We start from the raw sequence: 22,132 nt of genomic DNA, 5'->3' as shown, positions 1-22,132 counted from the left end.
TTTATAGGGGTATTGTAAGCAAATTCAACATAGCTTCCCACAATTAGGAATACTAAAAGATAATGACACAATTTTGGAAGATTCCTTAGGAAGATTGGCAGAAACTCTCCAATTTTCTTTGGCCATATTCACAGATTTCCCAGAATCGAATGGGCATTTTCATTGCTGAATAATGACATAAATAGAACAAAGCATTTATAAAGCACGTGCCTATACTTAGAAAATTGTATTTTAAATATATCTCCTTTGAGTTGGTGGATTGTTTCTTCCTTCCTTTTTCTTTTTTAAAGACGTAGATTGTTTCTTGAAATACTAAATCTAGTCTGGGTTTTTCATGCACCCACGTTGCCCTTTTAGGTGGAAAAGCCAAAGCTAGTGATTAGAAGATGGGAAGAGAGTGATGGATTAGATTATGGCCCAGGCAGTGCCTTGTGAGGAGCATCAAGGCACTAAACCTTGTTTCTTCAGACTTCCTCAAAAAGCCTTGTAAGATTTGTTTGTCACCTTGAATACCACTATCTGCCTGATAATACTAGCTATAAAAGATTTAATCAGTGAGCCTTTTCTGTATGCCAGCAGCTGTGTTTGTGACCCTATAGGACAGAGTAAAACTGCCCCATAGGGCTTCCAAGGAGCAGCTGGTGGATTCGAACTACTAACCTTTTGGTTAGCAACCATAGCACGTAACAACTGTGCCACCAGGCCTCCTTTCTTACATTATCCATCCCTAATCTCTACAACAATTCTACACAATGGGCATAATTTCCCCTATTATCCCATGAGGAAACCAAAGCCCAGATTTTTTTCTTGGGTGTTTTCAGATTATGGAATGAAAGAAAAGGGGTTAACCAGGTTGGCAGTTCAGAAATGGTGTTCCACCTGATTCTCTGAGGAATGGAGCAGAAGTTCTTGAGTGGACTGGTTTGGGAGAGCCCTGGCCTGACCTATTAGTTTGCTGTTGTCAACAGTGACCCCCGTAGAGTCCACTTATTGAGTTACAGTTGAGCTGAGGGTGGGAGAGGAGAGTGGTGAGCAGGAATTGGGAGCATTTGCCTCAAATTTTACAATTTCTTTGGGAACCAGTGATGATCTGCAGCTGGTTCAAGCTGCAGTAGATAACTGCAGAGGGAGGTAAACCCTTTGAGGACAGTTCTGGAGGGAAAAAGCATAAACCCCAGTGGGATGAGCAGGTCTAAATAAGACCCACCTCAGCAGAGCAGCAAGTCAAACAGTTAATGAGCCCATTTACTGTGACACTTTCCCCTCATAGGACTGTTGCTCTCTGTGACTTTTGTTACCGTGCAGGGGTATTTGATCTCTTGCAAGGAAGTCTCATGCCCTCATTTATTGCTTGAGATTAGTGGTCTGGATCACGATTCAGCAAGCACTCAGCCTCCAGTGGGCCTCACAAAGCTCTTGGATGTTCAGACAAAGGAGACAGGGGAGAATAATGAAAGGAGATAAAGAGGGATGGGTCAAAAGAAAATGAAAGAGAAGATATAAGGGCATTCAGATAATGAATGAATGAAACAGGGACATGTTGTTGCTGTTAGGTGCCATTGAGTTGGTTCCAGCTCATAGCGACCCTGTGTATATCAGAACGAAAGGTTGCTCAGTTCAAATTTCAGCCTCCACATGTCTTGACGTTGTCATTTAGAATGATTAATCCACCTAGAACTAAGGAATCTTAGAGATATAAAAAGCTGGATTTATAGATGAGATGCTGAGGCTCAAAGATAAATAATAATGTCTAACCTTCACGGGTAGTTAATGGCAAGCCCAAGTTTAGACCCAAGGCTCTGATTTCCTGTTTGCTGGTCTTCCCACCACAACATTCTATTGAATCACCACGGGAAGTGCTTATCGTCTGGTTGAATGGTCAACATGGTTTCCTTGGGTGGTAGATAGTGAGTGCTGCAGTTTAGAGGGAGCACCATGGAGGAGGTGGGCTCTGAACCCTGAGGACGAGGGAAGGTGCTGGAGGTGCATAAGTGTGACAGAGTGATATGGGTGTAGGAATGGGTTTTGGTTGGCTCATAAGATTTAGGTTGAAAAAGAATAAAAACCATAATTAGAGATGTAAGTTTGGATCCGGTGTTGAATTTATCAAATGGAGGCCCAGAAGTTGAGCCAGTCAGCCATTCTACTTCAGCTCACTTTCCCTAGCTGCCTAGGCATTCTGCTGTCGATTGTCAATAAGCCTATCCTGTCACTTCTGATAGATTGAGGGACTTGTACAGGCTCAGTTTTGGTGATCTTATTCCTGTGGTGTTTCTTCAGCACGTGTTATGTGCATTAGATATATAGATAGGAGCCCTGGACGTATAGCGGTTAAGTGCTTTGCTGCTAGCCTAAAGGTTGATAGTTCGAACCCACCAGCTACTCCATGGGAGAAAGATGTAGCAGTCTGCTTCCATAAAGATTACAGCCTTGGAAACCCTATGGGCAGTTCTGTTCTCTAGGGTCGTTATGAATCAGAATCAACTCGACGGTAATGGGTTTGGTTTATATAGACAAAAGCCAGCCAATGCAAATACCCCAGAAACTCTGTCTTCCTTGTCTGAAAAGCAGGGCCGTAGAACCCCAAAACCTGGATTTTTTGCTCAGGCTTTTAAAAAAGTGACCCCACTTCCTTAGGTCTTTAGTGTTCCATAAGCCTTGTCCTTGTCACTGAAAATTATGTAAGACGATCGCCTGTTGCTACTTTGTGGGGAAATCCTCCCTTGTGAGTGTTCCCTTACTTTCATAAGTAAATTGAGGAAAATGCAAATGGATATTTAGAGCCAAATAAAAGATTATGGTTGGCAGAAGACTGTATGACCTAGGATTGCTGTTTTTTATGTTATTTATAACTAAAAGCTACGAAGCACTTCACTAGGGGATGTGCTTGTGCCAGGTGCTTTATACATATATTATCTCATTTAATTCTCACAGAACTTCTATGAGGCAGATACATTATTATGACCATTTTCCAGATGAGGCACAGGGAAGTCAAGTAACTTGTCAGGAAACCAGTCCTGGTTGATATGTCAAAGAGCCTATAAGTGACTGACCTCTCAGCACATCATCAGCCCAGCAATGGAAAGAACTTCGTTTGTCACTACCAGGATTGGGTCTCTAACAACTCCTTAGACAGTAAAATGAGTAAGTTTTGGTCCAAAGCTCATAATTCAGAAAGCACATATGCTTTAAGAAACCTGCATTGTGACATCAAGAGCCAGTTGAAAAAAGGAGATGCAGAAAGGCAACATAGTATAGTGTTTAAGGACATGGGCTCTGCAGCCTGCATCCTGGCTCTGTGATCTATGTCCATCTACCAGCTGTGTGATTCCAGGCAAAATCAGTCACCTCTCTGAGTCCACGTGTCCTCACCTGCGCAGTGGAGATAATAAGACTTACGGCATAAGGGTGTTTGGAAATTCAATGACATCATGTATATGAACTAGTTAGCCCAGTGCCTGGTGCTTCACAGGTGCTAAATTTGTTGGCTAAAGCTTAGCCAGTACTTTTAGAATGTTCTGGGGCTGCCCATTGAAAAGCTGCTTCCCTCTGAAGTGGCATCATATACACACCAAGATCCTGTGAAAGCTGACGATAATCTGACAAGATAATCCCTGCTGGCATGTTAGGAAACATGCCTGCATCTTTAGACAGGTCTTCTGACTGTGGCCCACAGTTGACAGAAATTTCAGATCCTTTAGGAACTGTTGTTGTTGGTAGGTACCATCGAGTTGGTTCCAACTCATAGCGACCATATGTATAACAGAACAAAACGTTGCCCAGTCCTGCGCCATCCTCACAATTGTTGCTGTGTTTGAGCCCATTGTTGCAGCCACGGTGGTAGTCCATCTCGTTGAGGGTCTTCCTGTCTATCACTGACCCTCTACTTTACCAAGCATGATGTCCTTCTCCAGGGATTGGTTCCTCCTGATAACATGTCCAATTAAGTGAAACTAGAGGAGGCATAATGTCCTGTATCTACTCTTGCTCAAGAATTGTACCTCAGCTACTCAGAGGCTCATTGATCCAAGTATTGCCCAGCCTATAGTAGTATGTGGGCTCTTGACTTTTTGCTTGTCTGTGCTCAATTGTCTTCTGATATTTTTCCATGTATTTGACTCATCTCTTCAATGAACATGTTGTTGTCGTTGTTAGGTGCCGTCAAGTCCATTTTCTACTCATAGAGACCCCACGTGACAGAGTAGAACTGCCCTCATGGGATTTTCTAGGCTGTAATCTTTACGGGAGCAGATCACCAGGTCTTTCTCTTGCAGAGCTGCTGGATAGGTTTGAACCACCAACCTTCTTGTTAGCAGCCGAGCACTTAACCATAGCCCAAGCAGAGCTCCTTTCAATAAACATGCAAGTTCCTTAAAAACAGAAAGAACTAAATCTCATACTTCTTTGCAGGGGGGCATGGTCTTAATTCTTAAATAGAATATGTGTGGATAAATTTTTTTATTTGAATAAGATGGTGCTAGTAATTATGAGCACGTATTTTATGCACCCTTGAAGAAAGGAAAAGACCACTGCTGGTTGGTTTTGTTTTCCCTGAGACCAGAAGACACTTCTCCACCTGTCAGCATCGTTGCCTAAGTTGAAATTGTCCATGACTATCAGGTTGTCAGATGCTGATACTGCTGTGACAAGTTTATCCAGACCCCAGTCAGGTCCTCTGTCTTCATTAATATTTGTCATTGGGAATGTATAGGCCCTGATGGTGGTGACATAGTGCTCATTAGTGTAGAGGGTAGGTGTGAGGTCACTTGATGGTCACTAATGCCCCCTTTTCCAGCAAGTTTGAGGTAAGTGATTGATGGCAGAGAGTTGACACCTGACATGAGGTTAAGTCCACATCTAGTCAGGCCATTCTTTTTCAGGATTCACTCTTCTTACCAGGCAGATTAATTGAGCGACAGATAAGTATTGCTCATCTACCATGTGCCAAGTTATTGTGCGAGGCGCTGGGGTTCTAATGATGAACAAGACATAGTTCCTGCTCTTGCATAGCTCTCAGTTTAGTCAAGTAATAAAATAACAGCAAGCATTATGATCCAACTACTGTGCTAAGCATGTTACTCAAAGTAAGTCATATAGTATCATCCTAAAGTTTCCTGAAGCCAACGAGATTTCCTTTAAATTAGATTATTTCCCCTCTGTTGCTTTTTTAAACTCTGTAATGAAACTGGTAAGACGTGGTAACATAGGTAACATGGTGTTGCTTGTCTTGGGTCTGCAATGCTGAGAACAAATCCTTTCCCCAAGAATTTGAGGTGGTTCTCCAAAATCACAATAAATAATTGAGTAAATCTGGATGAAAGGAGAAAATAGGTTAAGATTAGTACAGTGATATGGGCCACATGCTTTACTTTCTAGTTGTCCACAGAGAGAGAGAGAAAGGAAGAGAGAAAGGAAACACACATTTGCAAGATTAAGGGGCCCATGAAATAACAAATCAGGAGAAGCACAACTTTTCAGGGGACTGAGGTCTGAGAGAAATCATTTCTCCCTCATGCTCTGAGTGATGTAGTAGACAGACGCCTCCTGCACCCCAGGACTGCCTATTACAGCATCCCTCAGGGTCAGCCAAGGGAGTGACAATGACACATAATGTGTGGAAAGCCATTTTGTGGGTTGATCGAGCCAAAGACGCAATATCAGAACATTCAATGGATGGAAAAGAGTGCAAAGTCCTCTGAGAAATTTTGAATGACTGTAATTTCTCACAATTGGGCTTTTGCTATCCAGGGTTACATAAATAGACAGTTATAAAATCATGATTCAGACTTAGGGCTGGCTAGCTCTAAAGTCTGGTCTGCTTCTTAAGCTAAAGCTCATGTCCTCTCCTCCACCAACTCCCCGCCCCACCCCCCAAGGCTTTCTGGACATTTTTGTATTGACCGCTATATAGAAGTAAGCTGCTGTCCTCCTTTTTGTGAGAACAAAATGTAACAATAGCTTGAAATATTCTCCACTTAGTGACTGGAGTTATTTTAACCCTCCTTCTTGGATGTGGTAAAGATATTATTTGCAGCCACTCCTAACATTTCCCTAACCATTTCTTACTTATCAAACCACCCTTCCTGAACTGACCAGTCCTTCACTAAGAAGAAAAATGAATGAATAAAATAGGTGTTCTGTCTGACACCCCTATCTGCGTGTAACCCAGTAAGTATCTACTCTTCTAGCCTCTCAGTCTCCCAGGTGTGGAGCTGTAAGGATCCCCTGGCCTTGGCTCAGATTCTGTAAGGAAGTGAGCGCGCGCGTGTGCGCGTGTGTGTGCGCGCGCGCGCGCGCGTGCGTGTGTGTGTGTGTGTGTGTGTGTGTGTGTGTGTGTTGGGGGTGGGGGTGGGGTTGGTGATCGTTGGAGGTCAGTGTGGAAGCGAGCAGAAGGAGAGAGAGGAGGAAGGAAAGCAGAGCTGGGAAGACAGGCCTTGTTCTGAGGGTAAATGGTCCATGGTGCCCTTGAGACCAGGAAGCAGTGCGGGCCAAGGCACTCACAGGAAAGCTCTTCTCTAGGCAGAGGGGAGGCCCAGGGTGCTAAATCACCTCCACCATTGTCCAAGGAGCTGACCCAAAGCCTTCAATCTCCCCAAAACTCATCTCCACATCCCTCCTCCCCATTCAGACAAGAAGTCATTTTCAGTATGGGCCCTCAGGAGTCACAAGGTCTCTCACTGCTCAAGAAAGTCACACCCTCACCATCCCCTCAGCCTGACCCTTTGACCACCCTGAAGGCCCAGGCCCTTTTCCTGGAGCCAAAGGAGCAGGAACCATTCTGTGTCTAAACACTTCTTCCAGCTGTGCCCCCTTTTCTGCCAGCATCCTCTCCCATATATTGTTTGGTTTGTTTTAGGAGAACGTGCAAGGAGGGGAAAAGACAGTGTTTGCAGATCCTATTAATCTGATGGCTCAGACACGCTCTCGCCAATGTTTTGACACAACACCCACAGTAGCACAGGCATGTTTACATCACGGCCCTTCTACGGGATGGACAGGATAGTGGCCGTCCCGGGAGCCAGCCTGGCTGTGCCCTCTGGCAGGGCTCCAGGCCTTTTTTTTTCCTTTCTATTTTTTTGAAGACATTTTACAGCCTCGATTCACTCGTTATTACTGCTCTACCCGCTTTGTTTCCTAACTTGAAATGATTCACTATTCTTTACGAAGAGATCCTAATCGCCGTCCGCACGTGCAGTAAAATCCCATTAAACAGATAAGCAGATTTCATGTGAGAGGCCCTCAGATTTCATCATCCTACAAAGAAAAATAGAGAGAGGGAGATGATACTCTGTCTTGGGACTTTGTAGAACTTTCTAGAACCTCTTTCCTGACCCCCCCCCCCCCAATTAAACATTCTTTCATTCTAAATCAGTATATACCTTCATTCCTAGGAAATGTGTCAGGCTTGAATAGGCAGCCACTGGGTACTGGGGTAACCAGCTCACCCACCCCTGCCACACCCTTACCCTACCACACAGGCCTCTCCTGGTGAGGCTGAGCATAGGCACTCTTTGAAGTAGGGTGCCTGTTATAAAGGTATTGGAGTTCATTGTAAAACAGGTCAGCTTCATCCCAGAACAGGTCCAGAAATCATGGAGACAGGAATAAGCTACCAGAGAAAGAAAAGAAAGATACAGAAGTTGGATTGTTTTATTTTTTGTTGCAGTTTTGTTATAATTTGTGGCAGGATATTTTTTAAATGATAAAATTTGTCAGCCAGTAGAAGGTGAAGAGTTCCTAGAATTTTAGCATCAAAATTTTTTATGACCAAAATGTATATCAAAAACATATTATATTCTTCTGCCCCGCCGCTCGCCAAAGGACTAGGTTCACCTTTTCCCTCTTAGACACAAACCTTTAATTTCTCTTGGTGTCTGACTTGGCTCCTAGGTGAAGTGTAGAAGACCCCAGTTTTCCTCTGTAATAAGTCACTCTGAGCCAGCTGCCCCCTGTGGAGCCTGGCAGGGGGTGGGGGAAGGTTTGGGGAAGTTCCTTGGGAACAGAAGTCATCCTGTGTGATGGACCGGGCTCTCAGCTGGTGGAAGGAGTTAGGAAGATCTGGGTTCTAATCTCAGGTCCGCCACTTACTCTGTGAACACGAGCAGGACATTTGACTTTTCTGAGTCTTGGTTTCCTTGTTGGTAAAAGGATTGTGAAATGGGGATAACAATACCTACTTCATCGGGTGACCGTGAGAATTAAGTGAGGCTAGTGTTAAGAAAGCTCCTAGCCCAGGCCTAGCACACAGTAATAGCTCTGTAACAGCTATTCTCTTCAGCCAGGCAGTAGTCAGAATTTAGCAAAACAGAGATTTTTAAAAGGAAGGTCAGTTTAATGTCATTTATCACAGAGTGAAAGTTGTTGCTACTGGGTGCTGTAGAGTCGATTCTGACTCATAGTGACCCCGTGCGACAGAGTAGAACTACCCCATAGGGTTTTCTTGGCTGTAATCTTTACAAGAGCAGATCTCCAGGTCTTTCTTCCACAGAGCTGCTGGGTGGGTTCAAACCACCAAGCTTTCAGTTAGCAGCTGAGTTCTTAACTGTCATGCCACCAGGGCTCCTCTTGGGGTAAAAGGGGATCCCCCACAAAAACATCTTTTTATCTTAGAGTAGATCTTCCAGAATTGGAGAAGTTATTCAACTTACTGGAAATCATTTACGAAATGGGAATTTTATACTGGATGACTCTAGGATTCTCAGGTGCCATGTTGTTGTTGTTAGGTCTGACTCATAGCAAGTCCGTGTGACAGGGTAGAACTGCCCCATAGGGTTTCTTAGGCTGTAATCTTTACAGGAGCAAATCGCCAGGTCTTTCTCTTATGGAGCCGCTGGGTGGGTTCGAACTGCCAGCTTTTTGGTTAGCTGTCGAGTGCTTACCCATGGCGCCACCAGGGCTCCTTTCCGGTACCATAACAGGCACTAAACAGATGGACAGTTCCTAGAAAGGCTAAATGAAGGGTTGCACCATCCACCCAGTTGGTTCAGAGAGTCTATAATTTTCTCACAAGAGGACCACTTCAAAGAAAACACTAGAAAAATTTGCCAAAGGTGGCTAAAACTCACCCAGCTGGAATCTTGCTTCTGATTCCACCAGATGGAACAATCCCACCTCTAATGAAGAGAAAGTACCAGCTCTGCTTTTTAGGACAGGGTAGGGGGGAGGAAAGACAGGAGGAATGAGGAAAGAAAGTCTGAAAACCAGAATTGGTGTAATGCAGTAAAAATACAGATGAACACAGAAGGGTATGTCTGGGTCATCTTCGTTATCTAGTGCTACTATAGCGGAAATCCCACCAGTGGGTGGCTTTATCAAACAGAAATGTATTTGTTTCCAGTTTGGGAGGCTAGAGGTCTGAATTCAAGGTGCCGACTCTAGGGGAAGGCTTTCTGTCTCTGTCTGCTCTGGAGGAAGGTCCTTGTCTCTTGAGCTTCTGCTTCTGGGCGATCTTCATGTGGCTTAGCATTTATCGTCCCCCATCTCTCCTTCCTTGCTGCTTGTTTAATCTCTCTTATATCTCCAAAGAGATTGACTTAAGACACACCCTACAATAATATGGTCTCATTAACATAACAAAACCCATTCCCAAAGGAGATTATTACCACAGGTATAGGGGTTAGGATTTACAGCACATATTTTGGGGGGACACAATTCAATCCGTAACACTGGTACACACTTAACATTCTGTTTCCTGAAACTTGGATGTGTGAAGGTGGATGGTGGTCCACGTGCAGGAACTGTGGGGTGATCAAGTAAGCTCTCTAATGTCAACTGCCATTGCAGGCTGTGCCCACATGGGGCGTCTGGCGCATTTTGGTTGTGTATGATGAGAGATGTTGGCCAAATTTTGGAATGAAGCTGACCCTAATATGAAGAAAAGGGCTAAAAAGATGTTAAACGCCCAGTGCAGTCAGGGTGTTTGTGTAGTGAATATTTGAGAAGTCTTTTCTACCTATACACAAAGAATCCTGGAGTATAGTAACGTCTTCTTACTTGATGGGGTACATGGATATCATTTTATATATTGTATAAGGGTTAAGTGCACAGGTGCCGGAATGAGACAGGACTGGGCACAAATTCTGCCTCTGCCACCACTTACTGGCTGTGTGGCCTTGGGTAATTTACTTACCCTCTCTGATCCTCAGTTTTATTATCCATTAAGTGGAGATACAAGTATCTATTTTGGGGGGATACTGTAGGGATTAGTGAGATATGAATATGAATTCATTGATAATTCATGAACATGAATTATCTTTGTATATGAATTACTTAGCACAGCCACCTAGTGCATAACAGAGATGTTAAAACGAAAGTCAGTTTAATATCATTTATCATAGGATGAAAGTTGTTGTTGTTAGGTATTATCGAGTTAATTTCGACTCATGGCAACCCTATAGGGCTGAGTAGAACTGCCCCATAAGGTTTCCAACGCTGTAATCTTTACAGAAGCAGGCTGCCACATCTTTTTCTCAAGAGAGGTTCGAACCACTGACCTTTCAGTTAGCAGCCAAGCACGTAACCACTGGGCCACCAGGGCTTGCACATAGTAAATATAATTACATTTGGTGGTAGAGTATAGTATTGTAGAGTGTGTATTATAATTATTATAGTCTCTGGCTGGTTAGCTTGACTGGTTGGAACCAGGGGTTAATATTGTCAAGACTGTAGGTGGGACCCCTGCGGTGGCTTTGACTTTTTCTGTGGCCCAAGACTGCCTTCATCTGTCTTTGGTCACAGAGGAGCCAAATATTTATGAGTGTGGAGGGAACAGGGCAAATCCATCACCAGTACAGGAAAATCAACCCAAAGCTCGCAGGTCAGTAATGTCACCTACATATATGGAGAGTGGAGTTTTCCCATGATATGTTGAGAAAAGAAGCCTGGTAAGCCAGTCCAGATGGCGCCACAGATGCCTCCCACTTGGAGTTAAACGGCCTGACGTGCCGTGTAAGGACCTAGCTCCATGTGTTGGATACAAAATTGGTTGCTTTCTTTTTATTTATAAGCCATCTCTAGTCTAGAACGAATGAGTTGCAACTCCAGGGCAATCAATGGAGATGACATGGAGTACACTCTTAGCCCGCATTTTTTTTTTTTTTTTTTTTCCTTTCTATGGTTATAAATACCTGCATGCTATTGTACTTGGCATGCTGTATGCAAATGGCGGGAGGAGTCGGCAAGCTCATTAGGAAAGGGACAGAGGCTTGGAGCAGAGAGAGGACAGCAGTGAGCTGGAGTTGATAACAGTGGCCTTGTCCAGAATAGTGCATGGGAGCTTTCTTATCTCGCTTTGGCAGGAGGTGCTGCGGGCTTCCTGTGCGAAATCAGGAGTGAACGCTGCTTTCCTCTTGTTGTTCGGCTTCTTCCCCCCTCAAGACGGTTCCCAGCAGAGTGATTATCTTTGCATCTTCAAACATGGCACAATCTACTTCCTTAGGAGCTTGATGTATTCTTAAGGCTTAGGCAAGTTCCCCTCCCCCTAAATCTCTTTTCAAGTGCTCTTATATAGCCAGGCTCCTAAATGACATTCTATTTTTATGGTTCCAATGACAAAGAGGGAAAAAATAGCCCCCTAAATAAATGTAAATGGTTAAAACTAGAATCTGTCCTTTTCATTTGGGGGCCCTTTCAGGAAACCTAGCCTACAGTTTTACTACTAGCCTGATGCCATCAGTGACTGCCCCTTAGAGTTATGGGTAGGGGGTGTCAGAGGGTGACAGCCTCAAGTGAACTTGGACAGCAGACTGTATTTCCCTGGGGAAACTTTTAGACTTGATTTACCCTAACATATTTTTTTGCATTTCCTGAAAACCAAGAATATGAAATTGAGATCTTGGGCTAAGGCTCCCCTATTTATTTCCCCGCTTGGGGTGATATCCAAAGGCTTCTCTTACGCATATAAGGGAACTCCAGCTGTTTGATGTCAGACTACCAAGTATACAAGCACGTGTAAATATAGGTGCACACATATGTATGTTATTGTCAGGCGCCATCAAGTTGATTCCGATTCATAGCGACCCCATGTGACAGAGGAGAACTACCGCAGAGAGTTTCCTAGGCTGTAATCTTCATGGGAGCAGATCACCAGGTCTTTCTTCCGCAGAGCCACTGGGTGGTGTGAACTACCAGCCTTTCAGATAGCAGTCAAGTGCTTAACCATTCACGCCACCAGGTCTCCTTACACTTGAACATTATTTACACTCATACGTGTACCGAGTGTGTTGTGAAAGATGTGAGGTCAAATAATAGTTCAAGGTACAGATGTTACAGTCTAGAGAAGGGAGAATATTGATAATGAAACATTGGGCAAAGTGACCTTTCTATGGTGATTTATCATTAAAATATTTCAAATAAAGGGAAAAGTGTATAATTCCTCTTGGCTTCATTTTCCTCTACTACCCAATAAGGGTTAAAATGCTCACTTATTTTACTTGATGATCATAAGGAGTAACTAGTAGGAATGGCAGAAATTCCTTAAGGACTGGTCAGTCCTTATGAATTCTTTCTTATTTTAAATCTTATAATCTAACTGTAAAAAAAAAACAAACCATTTTTAAGACATTTGAAGAAATCTCATGTATGGACTAAGTACCAACACCACCACGGAATTATTGCTAATTTTGTTAGATTTAACAATGGCATTGTGGTTATGTTAGAAAATGTGCATATTTTTTAGACATGCATACTGAAGAATGTAGGGTTAAAATCACATGATGTTTGGAGTTTGCTTTAAAATATCTCACAAGAGAAAGGACATAAAAGAAATAAGGGGTAGATGAAGCAAATGGGGCAAAGTCTTGAGAACTGTAAAATCTGGATGACGGGTATAGGGAGGTTTATTACATTATGGTCCCTACTCATGAGCACAGATGAAGATAATAAACAATTAAAGCAACGCAAAGGAAAACTTTTCCTAGAAACAACATACAGGCCTGTATATATGTTTACAAATGCTTGTTGTTGTTGTCGGGTGCTGTCAATTCCAACTCATAGCAACCCCATGTGACAGAGTAGAACTGCCCCATGGGGCTTCCTAGGCTGTCATCTTTACTGAAGCAGACTGCCAGGTCTTTCCTCCCGCACAGTGGCTGGTGGGTTTAAACTACTGACCTTTCGGTTAACAGTCGAGCACTTAACCATTTCGCCACCAGGGCTCCTTTTACAAATGCTTATAGAGTGCCAATTACATGCTAAACCCCTAGCAATGAGGACGCAGAGTGAGTGAGTAGATGTGGCCCCTTTTTCCTCTAGCTGTCGGCCATGATGGGGAGGGTCCTCCTGAGAGCTCAGCAGTCATTTCCAAGGTGACGAGTGCGCTGGGGAGGACACTGCAGGGCAGTGCACCCAGGAGCACTACAGGGTGGGCCCTCACCCAGATCCAGCCCACTTGGATGGTTTAACATTGTGGAGTCCCTTCTCAGCGCCCGGACCACGGAGGGTACTAACAGAACCTTGCCCTGATCTTCACAGTCCATTCCACGTTGCCTTTTCCTCACTAACTTTATCCTGTCCCTCTCATCTCACAAAAGACATTGCTGCCCCTGGCTATTAAAGATCAACCACTCATTCTTTCTGGAAAGTGGGCTTTGAAATCCCTCCTGGTTTGAACACCTCCAGAACTTGCCGAGGACATGTACGAATTAAAGCCCAGCATGCTTTCCACTCACCAAAAGTTCTAGTCCAGAGGGTAAGACTGCAAAATGCGGAGAGGAGATGTTGATGGTGCAAGGAGTCACAAAAGCAGCTGCTTCCCTGAAGTGCAGGCTCTCACCCTTTGGGCTGGAACAGTGGAGGAGAGCTGCATCTAGAAGGGAGATGTAGAAATAAACAGTCTCTGAAGGTGGTCAGGAGGAAGAAGGGATGGCCACGGAGGCTGCAAGTTCCAGCCAGGAAACCTCTGGGCACTTCATGCGTCATCTTCCCGTTTGCACTGGATGCCAACCTGCACAGCCCACAGTGACTGTGGGCATCATCACACCTCACCTTCGGCTTGCACAGGATGCTAACCTGCAGAGCCCACAGAGACTTTTTTTTAAATTGTACTTTAGAGGAAGGTTTATAGAACAAACTAGCTTCTCATTAAACAGTTAGTACACACATTGTTTTAGACGTTGGTTGCCAACCCCACTACATGTCAACACTCTTCCTTGTTGACCTTGGGTTCCCTATTAGCAGCTTTCCTGTCTCCTCCTGCCTTCTTAGTCCTTGCCCCTGGGCTGGTGCGTCTCTTTAGTCTCGTTTTGTTTTATGGGCCTGTCTAATCTTTGGCTGAAGGGTAAACCTCAGGAGTGACTTCATTACTGAGCTAAAAGAGTGTTTGGGGGTCATACTCTTAGGGTTTCTCCAGTCTCTGTCAGGCCAGTAAGTCTGGTCTTTTTTCCAAGGAGACTTATTTGAGCACTTAAAATATCTCTTGGTACAGTTGCATTGTGTCCCAATTAATCATATTTAAATTGGAAATTAAATAAAAGTCTGCTTTAAAGGAGTCTATTCATTCTGTGATAAATAGTAGAAAAGCAGATCCTCTGGAGTGTCCATTCACCGAGCACATGCAGTGTGTGTGAGGCGATGCGAGGCTCTGGGCGGCGTACTGCTGATGTGGCCAGGGCAGGGAAATGCAAATCACGGTACAAGTTAAGGCCCAGCTGCTCAGGGCTCCTGGTGTGGTTCAGACTGTGAGTGCTATTGAGTGTTCACAGTGGGCAGAAGAAGCTTCTTAGAGAAGATCAGTCTTGGGGGAGAGGATGCTGGGGTGAGGGCTGCCTAAACAAAAAAACCTAGCTGAAGCCAAAGTCGATGGTGACTCATGGCGACCCCGCGTGTGTCAGGGTAGAACTGTGCTCCATAGAGTTTTCAATGGCTGTGACCTTTCAAAAGCAGATCACCAGGACTTTCTTTTGAGGTGCCTCTGGGTAGACTCAAACCACCATTCAATGTCACACAAAGAAGCCTGGGCTGTCTTCTGTATAGCTGGCAAAGCTTTTGGAACAGAGAGGATGCCACCAAAAATCGGAACTTTTAGGAGGTGAATCTGGCAGCAGTTTTATAGGTATTAGAGTGGGAAAAGGCAGATGGCAGCCAGGCCACTTAAGAAGTGACTGCTATGTCCAGGGAAGGGTGGAAAAGTGTTTTTTGTTGTTGGAGTTTTTTACTCAGGTAGAACCTAGAAAGTCCTCATGGCACAATGGCTAAACACTCAGCTGCTGTAAGTTTGGTGGTTCGAACCCACCCAGTGACTCCATGGGAGAAAGAACTGGCAATCTGCTCCTGTAAAGATGACAGCCTAGGAAACCCTATGGGGCAGTTCTACTCTGTCATATGGGGTCGCTATGAGTTGCAGTTGACTCGATGGCGTCCGACAACAGAACCTAGGATACATATAAAACATAATAAGTGATCAATGCATAGCCAATGATTTGAGTAGTAAACCATATGAAAACAGAAGCCTACTGATAACAAAATGTCTTTGAAAGAACATGTCAACTCCCAGTTATAAGTCAAAATCTCTCTTCACCACTCATAAAATGGTACTCTATTGGTTAGTTCTAAGATTTCATGGATTTTACAGACAAAAAGGACCTTTAAGGTAAACAACTTCAACTCCCTCATTTTACAATTAAACAGTTAAGACCTGAGAAATTAAAGGGCTTGCCATGTGTCCCCCAACTTGAAAAGAAATAAACTGAAATTAGGAAGCACTCCGTGATGTCCGTTTTCATATTAGCCCTGGGAAAAAAATTATCTCTACAACTGAATATTCTGATTAAAAGCCAGCCTTTTATAGATGGGAAATGCTTATTTCCTCAAGGTTTCCATTCATTACCATAATTTTTTTTTTCTGTGTTTGCGTGTTTCTTCCACTAGGAACTAATTAGAATCTAGATATTATGTTTTCTAATGTTTAATAGTTGACATGTAGAACAGGAAGTATGCATGGAGACACACTGGTGTGGGCTTTTTTCATATCAGGCAAATATATTTGCTATGTTTTAAGTTTTGAGAATAGGCATAGGGAAAAATCTAAGGAAAAGAAGTGTCTGATAAAATGTGTTGCTTTGTTATCTGAGGACTTAGCCAGTGGTCTTCATCCACTGGTCACCGTGGGCAGGAGCCCTGGTGATGCAGTGGTTAAGCACAGTTCAAATCCACCAGCCACTCTGTGGGAGAAAGATGTGGCAGTCTGCTTCCCTAACGATGACAGCCTTGGAAACCCTATGGGGCAGTTCTACGCCATCCTATAGCGTCACTATGGGTCGAAAATCAACTCAATAGCAACAGGTTTTATGGGTCACCACTCACTGGCTGGGTGGTGGTGCGAAGCAACATTGTGATGATGACTTACTTTTTTTTTTTTGGATTAGGTCTGACTTTTGTTCCAGTAATGAAGAGTCCATTATCCTGGCTCCTGACAGCAGCGTGGGAAACAGGATTGAAAGCATCACTCAGCGCATGGCAGTAATCGAAGGAAAGAATAAGGTATCGTTTATAAAAATAAACATTGGGATAATTATCCTAAAAATACACTATCGGCTCCCATCTTTGGGTTTATTGGGACTAGAAATTACCAAATGCTTGAAGAAAAATTCAGAGAGAAGAAAGCCAATAACTGAGTATCATGGGGAGATACGCTAAGATGACCCAAACTCTGCATTGGCCGAGTGACCACCAGTTCCAAAGTAACGGTGCCCATTGCCGTCGAGTCCATTCCAGCTCCTGGTGACCCCATGCGACAGAACTGCCCCCATAGGGTTTTCTTGACTATAATCTTTACGGAAGCAGATCACCACGTCTTTCTCCCACAGAGTGGCTTGTGGGTTCTATCCACTGACCTCCTGGTTAGCAGCTGAGCGCTTAACCACTGTGCCACCAGGACTCCTTAAAGTAATGATACTCGGTCCTAATGGAAGAGGTGCAGCTGTCTTCTTGGACTTCAGAAGGGTCTACATCAGTAGTTCCAGTCCTGGCTGCGTATCAGAAGACTTGTTGTTGTTGGGTGCCGTTGAATCGATTCTGACTCATAGCAACCCCCTGTGACAGAGTAGAACTGCCCCATAGGATCTTCTAGGCTGTAATCCTTACAGAAACAGATCACCAGGTCTTCCTCCTGAGGAGCTTCTGGATGGGTTTGAAATGCCAGCTTTTCACTTAACAGCCAATGCTTAACCATTGCACCACCAGGGCTCCTAGCAATTAGTACATCTGAATCTCTGGGGTGGGGCCCAGGTGAGTCACTGACATACGTAAGGCAGGATCCCAATAAACAAAAGCTAGACGTCTTGGGTGGTGCAAACAGTTAAGCGTTGGGCTGCTAAGCAAAAGATTGGTGGTTGGAGCCCATCCAGAGGTGTATCGGAAGAAAGCCCTGGTGATCTGCTTCCAAAAGGTCACAGCCATGAAAGCAGTATGGGTCAGAGTTCTACACTACAGCACACGGGGTTGCCACAGCCAGAACTGACTCGATAGCAATGGGTTAGTTAGTTAGCTAGTTAGTTAGTAAAAGACTTAAGGCTAAAATTCGATGGTTCCATTTCATAAAATATCTTCTTTTTACCTCTGTCTTTGCAAGGGTAAAGCCTGGCTAAGATGGGGCGTACAGACACACACAGAAACACAGGATATCAAGATTCTTGACCTAATCAGGGTCTAACAGGCTTCTTTTCTGCACGCTTCCACCATTCCTTCTCTGACCCCTCTTCCCCACTGAGCCTCGGGAATTGCTGACACCCTTTGAAATGGGCAAATTGTGCTGGATCTCAGACCTAGTGACTTTTTTTTTCTGTTGAATTAGTGAAGAATATGCTTAAAAGTCTGCTATTGCCAAGCACAGGATTACTGATATTTTAAAAAAGAAAAAAATATATTAAATAACCACTTGCCGAAATGTCTATTTCTGCATGTGTATTTTATTTGGAAGGAGCCCTGGTGGCGCAAACAGTTAAGTGCTTGGCTACTAACCGAAAGGTTGGGATTCTGAATCCACCTAGTGGCTCCCCAGGAGAAAGACCTGGCAATCTGCTCCCATAAAGATTACAGCCTAAGAAACCCTATGGGGAAGTTCTGTTCTGTTCTGTCACATGGGGTCGCTGTGAGTCAGCGTCGACTCGATTGCACCTAACAACAACATCTTCTTTTGAGTAGAGACTGTTAATACAGTTGCCACCATCTGCTTGAGGGAGGCTATGCTTATGTTATGTATTCAGCTGTGTTCTTGCATCTGGAGATGACAAAGTGTATGGCATCATTCTCCATGTAGGATTTCACAATAACAACAAATAACATCTGTATTTTTCATTGGGCAGAACTTTTTGACATAAACTAATGTCCACACTCTTTGGCAGGCCAGAGTGGTTATCTCTATTTTAAAGATAAGAAAATAACCTAAAGCCACAGAGCTTCTCCGTGGTAAATGAGGAACTCAATCCAGAGTCTTCCTAGTCCAAAATGCACTGTGCTCACTGTCAGCTGAACCCACACAGAAATGAGTAAAGGTGGTGCTGGCTTGCATAACATCAACACACCCTTGTCAAGGATTTAAGAACAGCCTTTACAATTACAGCGAATAGGATCATTTACCATTCTTTTTCTCTAATACAAATGAGCAGTCATTTAAACGTGCCATGATGGTTAGCTTTTGATGAGAGAGTATTTGAATGCAGTACTTAGAAAGGAGAAAATTCTCTAAACTTTAAAGTTTAATTTGGGTGATACTGCATTTTTTTAAAAAAAAGGGAATTGCCTCAGAGTTTGTTAGCGGTAGACAGCAAGTTAGGAGCCCTGGTGGCACAATGGTTAAGCGCTCAGCTGCCAACCGAAAGGTTGATAGTTCGAACCCACCCAGTGGCTCCTTGGTAGAAAGACCTGATAATCTGCTCCCATAAAGATTGTTGTTGTTGTAGTTAGGTGCCATCAAGTTGGTTCCAACTCATAGTGACCCTACGTACAGGCAGTCCCCGGGTTACGAACGAGATCCATTCCTGAGTGTGTCTTTAAGTCGAATTTGTAGGTAAGTCAGAACAGGTGTATATGGTTCTCATTTAACCTTACTTTAGTACAAGAAAAGCCTCGAAGCCTGTCCAGTGGTTTTAAAAGCTGCACGTGCAGCAAGTGAAGGGGCTTGTGATGAAGAATTTGTTGCAAGTAGAGTTGGTTCATTCGTTTCAAAGTGAGGGCAAGTTTACAAGTGAGGGCAAGTTGCTGCTGTGTTTAAGCAGCCACTATGTCAGTCCATCTTGTTGAGCATCTTCCTCTTTTTCGCTGACCCTCTACCAAGCATGATGTCCTTTTCCAGGGATTGGTCCCACCTGATAACCTGACCAACGTAAGTGAGACTAGATCTTGCCATCCTCACTTCTAAGGAGCGTTCTGGCTGTACTTCTTCCAAGACAGATTACAGCCGTGAAAACCTTAAGGAGCAGTTCTAGTCTGTCACATGGGGTCGCCATGAGTCGGAATCGACTCAAGGCACCTAACAACAACAACAGACGTGTCACAAAGTCCCAGAAAATTTTCAAGACCCCATTTTGGTTGTGTTAGTTCATTTTGCCTTTTCCTGACTATAGCAGATGGATATCAAAATAAGAATCTCTGCGCTTCACTTCAGTGATAACTTCAGGTCCTATTTTGGCATCCTATCCACAAGAAAGGAGCCCTGGTGGCACAGTGGTTAAGTGCTTGGCTGTTAACCAGAAGTCAGTGGTTTGAACCCACCAGCTGCTCTGCGGGAGAAAGACGTGGCAGTCTGCTTCCATGAAGATTTACAGCCTTGGAAACCCTATGGGGCAGTTCTACTGTGTCCTATAGTGTCACTATAACTCAGAATCAGCTCGATGGCAACGGGTAGTCCCCAAAAATTATGCAATAGAAAACAAAACTGAAAATAAGAAAGCTGGGTGATGTTTCTGACTAGCCTGGACTCTGAAATAGCAACCCAGCACCGTGTGGAATACCTGTAGAAACAGTGGGAGTGGAGTAGCAAAACCTGGTTGAGATAAAATAACTTCCTCGCCTCTCTCATGCAGCCTTGGAACAAATGTATTGTCTTGTAATTTTATACTTTTGCAGAAGATTTTAAATACAGATCTGCATACACAGTTAGCACGTGTGCCTGCCATGCAGTCAGCACTTGGGACACCTGAGGTCAATCTCTGCCACTTTCTGTGTCACTTTGTGCAAATCAGTTAACATCTCTGAACCTGAGTTCTCTACTCCAAGAAATGGAGCTAATGATGTCTGTCCTACCTAGTGCCTGGTGTTATAAAGATGAAATAACATAATGAGGAAGCCCTGTACAGATACTAGTTTTAAGAAGTGATGGTCATATATATCCTAATGCAATCCCCCAAATCTCTACAATGAAGACTACTTGTTAGCAACTGTTTGCAGTGACAAAACTTTTTTTTAATTTTGCTGTTGTTGTTGTTGAGAATATACACAGCAAAACATACACCAGTTCAACAGTTTCTACGTGTACCATTCAGTGACATTGATTACATTCTTTGAGTTGTGCAACCATTCTCACCCTGCTTTTCTGAGTTGTTCCTCCCCCATTAACATAAACTCACTGCCCCCCTGAGGTTCCTCTCTAATCCTTTGAGTTGCTGTTGTCCATTTGATTTCATATAGATAGATCTTTAAAGAACATAGTGCTCAAGGCTGACATTTTTACTAGTTAAACTATTGTTTGGTTTTAAGAAGACTTTAGGGGATATTTTTGGTTTAAGGTTTAAAGATATTTCAGGGCAATAGTTTCAGGGTTCATCCAGCCTTCATGGCTCCAGAAAGTCTGGATTCCATGAAAATTTGAAATTCTATTCTGCTTTTCCCCCCTTTAGATTCCTATAGAATCCTTGATCAAAATGGCCAGTAATGGTAGCCGGGCACCATCCAGTTCTTTTGGATTCATGGCAAAGGTGGCATTTGTTCACGGAGGCAATTAGATACACATTCCATATCCTCCTCCTATTCCTGACTCTCTTCTTCCTTTGTTGCTCCAGGCAAAGAGACCAATTGTGCATTGGGTGGCCACTTGCAAGCTTTCGAGACCCCAGGCACTACACAATGAACTAGGAGGTAGAACAAAAGCACTAAGCACGTTTGTTATTAGGCCGGTTAACTGAAATGTTCCATGAAACCATGACCTTAAACCTCCAAACCAAGGAATCAAATCCCATGAGGTTTTTGGTTGCACATAAGCAGCCTCAGCAGCTGCTCTTTTTTTTTGTCATTTTTGTAAATATATCTATTGTACAACTTTTGCCAATTCAACTTTTTATAGGTATATAACTTATTGACAGCAATTACAATAATTGGCTTTGCAACCCTACCCTTAATCAATGTGATTTTTTTCCGCTGTTAACCCTCCATTTCCCCCTCCCTCCTGTCCCTGGTAACCACTAATAAACTTTAGTCTCTTTTCTTGTGCAGTGACAAAACTTTTAATACTCTTTCTAAACAATGTTGAAATATGTATAGGGTGCATATCCTATTAGCAGCTATAACCGTAACACATTAGACTTTGAGTAAATTATTAATTTCATGGCCTGGATTTATAAGAATTCACTAGTTCTACTCTGAGCGTCTATTCATATAACTTTGCATGTGAAAAAAAGGTTTTATCTTTCTTATGATGGTGACAAATGGAAGTTCTTCTATGCGTGAACTATTTGCACTGGTCTTTCCTTTACAGTTAAAACTGCTTGTATTTTCTGCAGATTTTTAGAAAGTAAGTTAAAGTCCCAATTTAAATGATGATGAGCCTTTAATCTACAGACGACAACCCCAGTCACAGAGGCAGCAGGCCAGCAACACTGGTCCACAGGCAGTGAGGCAGTGTCCTGCTGGGATTCCTGCTGGATTTCAGGGATAAGTTTTGTTTGTCGTTTTGTTTTTTGTTTAACTCAAGAAAGAGTGTGTTGTTGTTTGCCGTCAGGTCGATTTCAACTCATGTGACAGAGTTGAACTGCCCCATAGGGTTTCCTAGGCTGTAATCTTTTTAATATTTTATTATGTTTTAGGTGGAAGTTTACACAGCAAATTAGATTCCCATTCAGCAGTTCAGACACAGATCGTTCCCTGACATTGGTTACAATCCCTGTAATGTGTCAGCACCCTCACCATTTCCACCCCGCCTGCC

General features: G+C 43.5%; 1 protein-coding gene across 1 annotated transcript in view; it reads left to right on the top strand.

Annotated features, from left to right (window-relative positions):
• FLT1 (fms related receptor tyrosine kinase 1) overlaps positions 1-22,132 on the top strand; it is a 192,532-nt gene that overhangs the window by 68,250 nt on the left and 102,150 nt on the right. Inside the window, exon 11 of the mRNA XM_004384145.3 lies at positions 16,362-16,476. Within this exon, the coding sequence (XP_004384202.2) occupies positions 16,362-16,476 (115 nt within the window). The remainder of the gene's footprint in view (positions 1-16,361; positions 16,477-22,132) is intronic.

This window comes from Trichechus manatus, unplaced genomic scaffold, assembly GCF_000243295.1.
Source record: "Trichechus manatus latirostris isolate Lorelei unplaced genomic scaffold, TriManLat1.0 scaffold00118, whole genome shotgun sequence".
In the NCBI taxonomy this organism is placed as follows: Eukaryota; Metazoa; Chordata; class Mammalia; order Sirenia; family Trichechidae; genus Trichechus; species Trichechus manatus.
The sequence above is the reverse complement of the archived record's forward strand: the minus strand, read 5'-3'. Positions and strand labels throughout refer to the sequence as shown.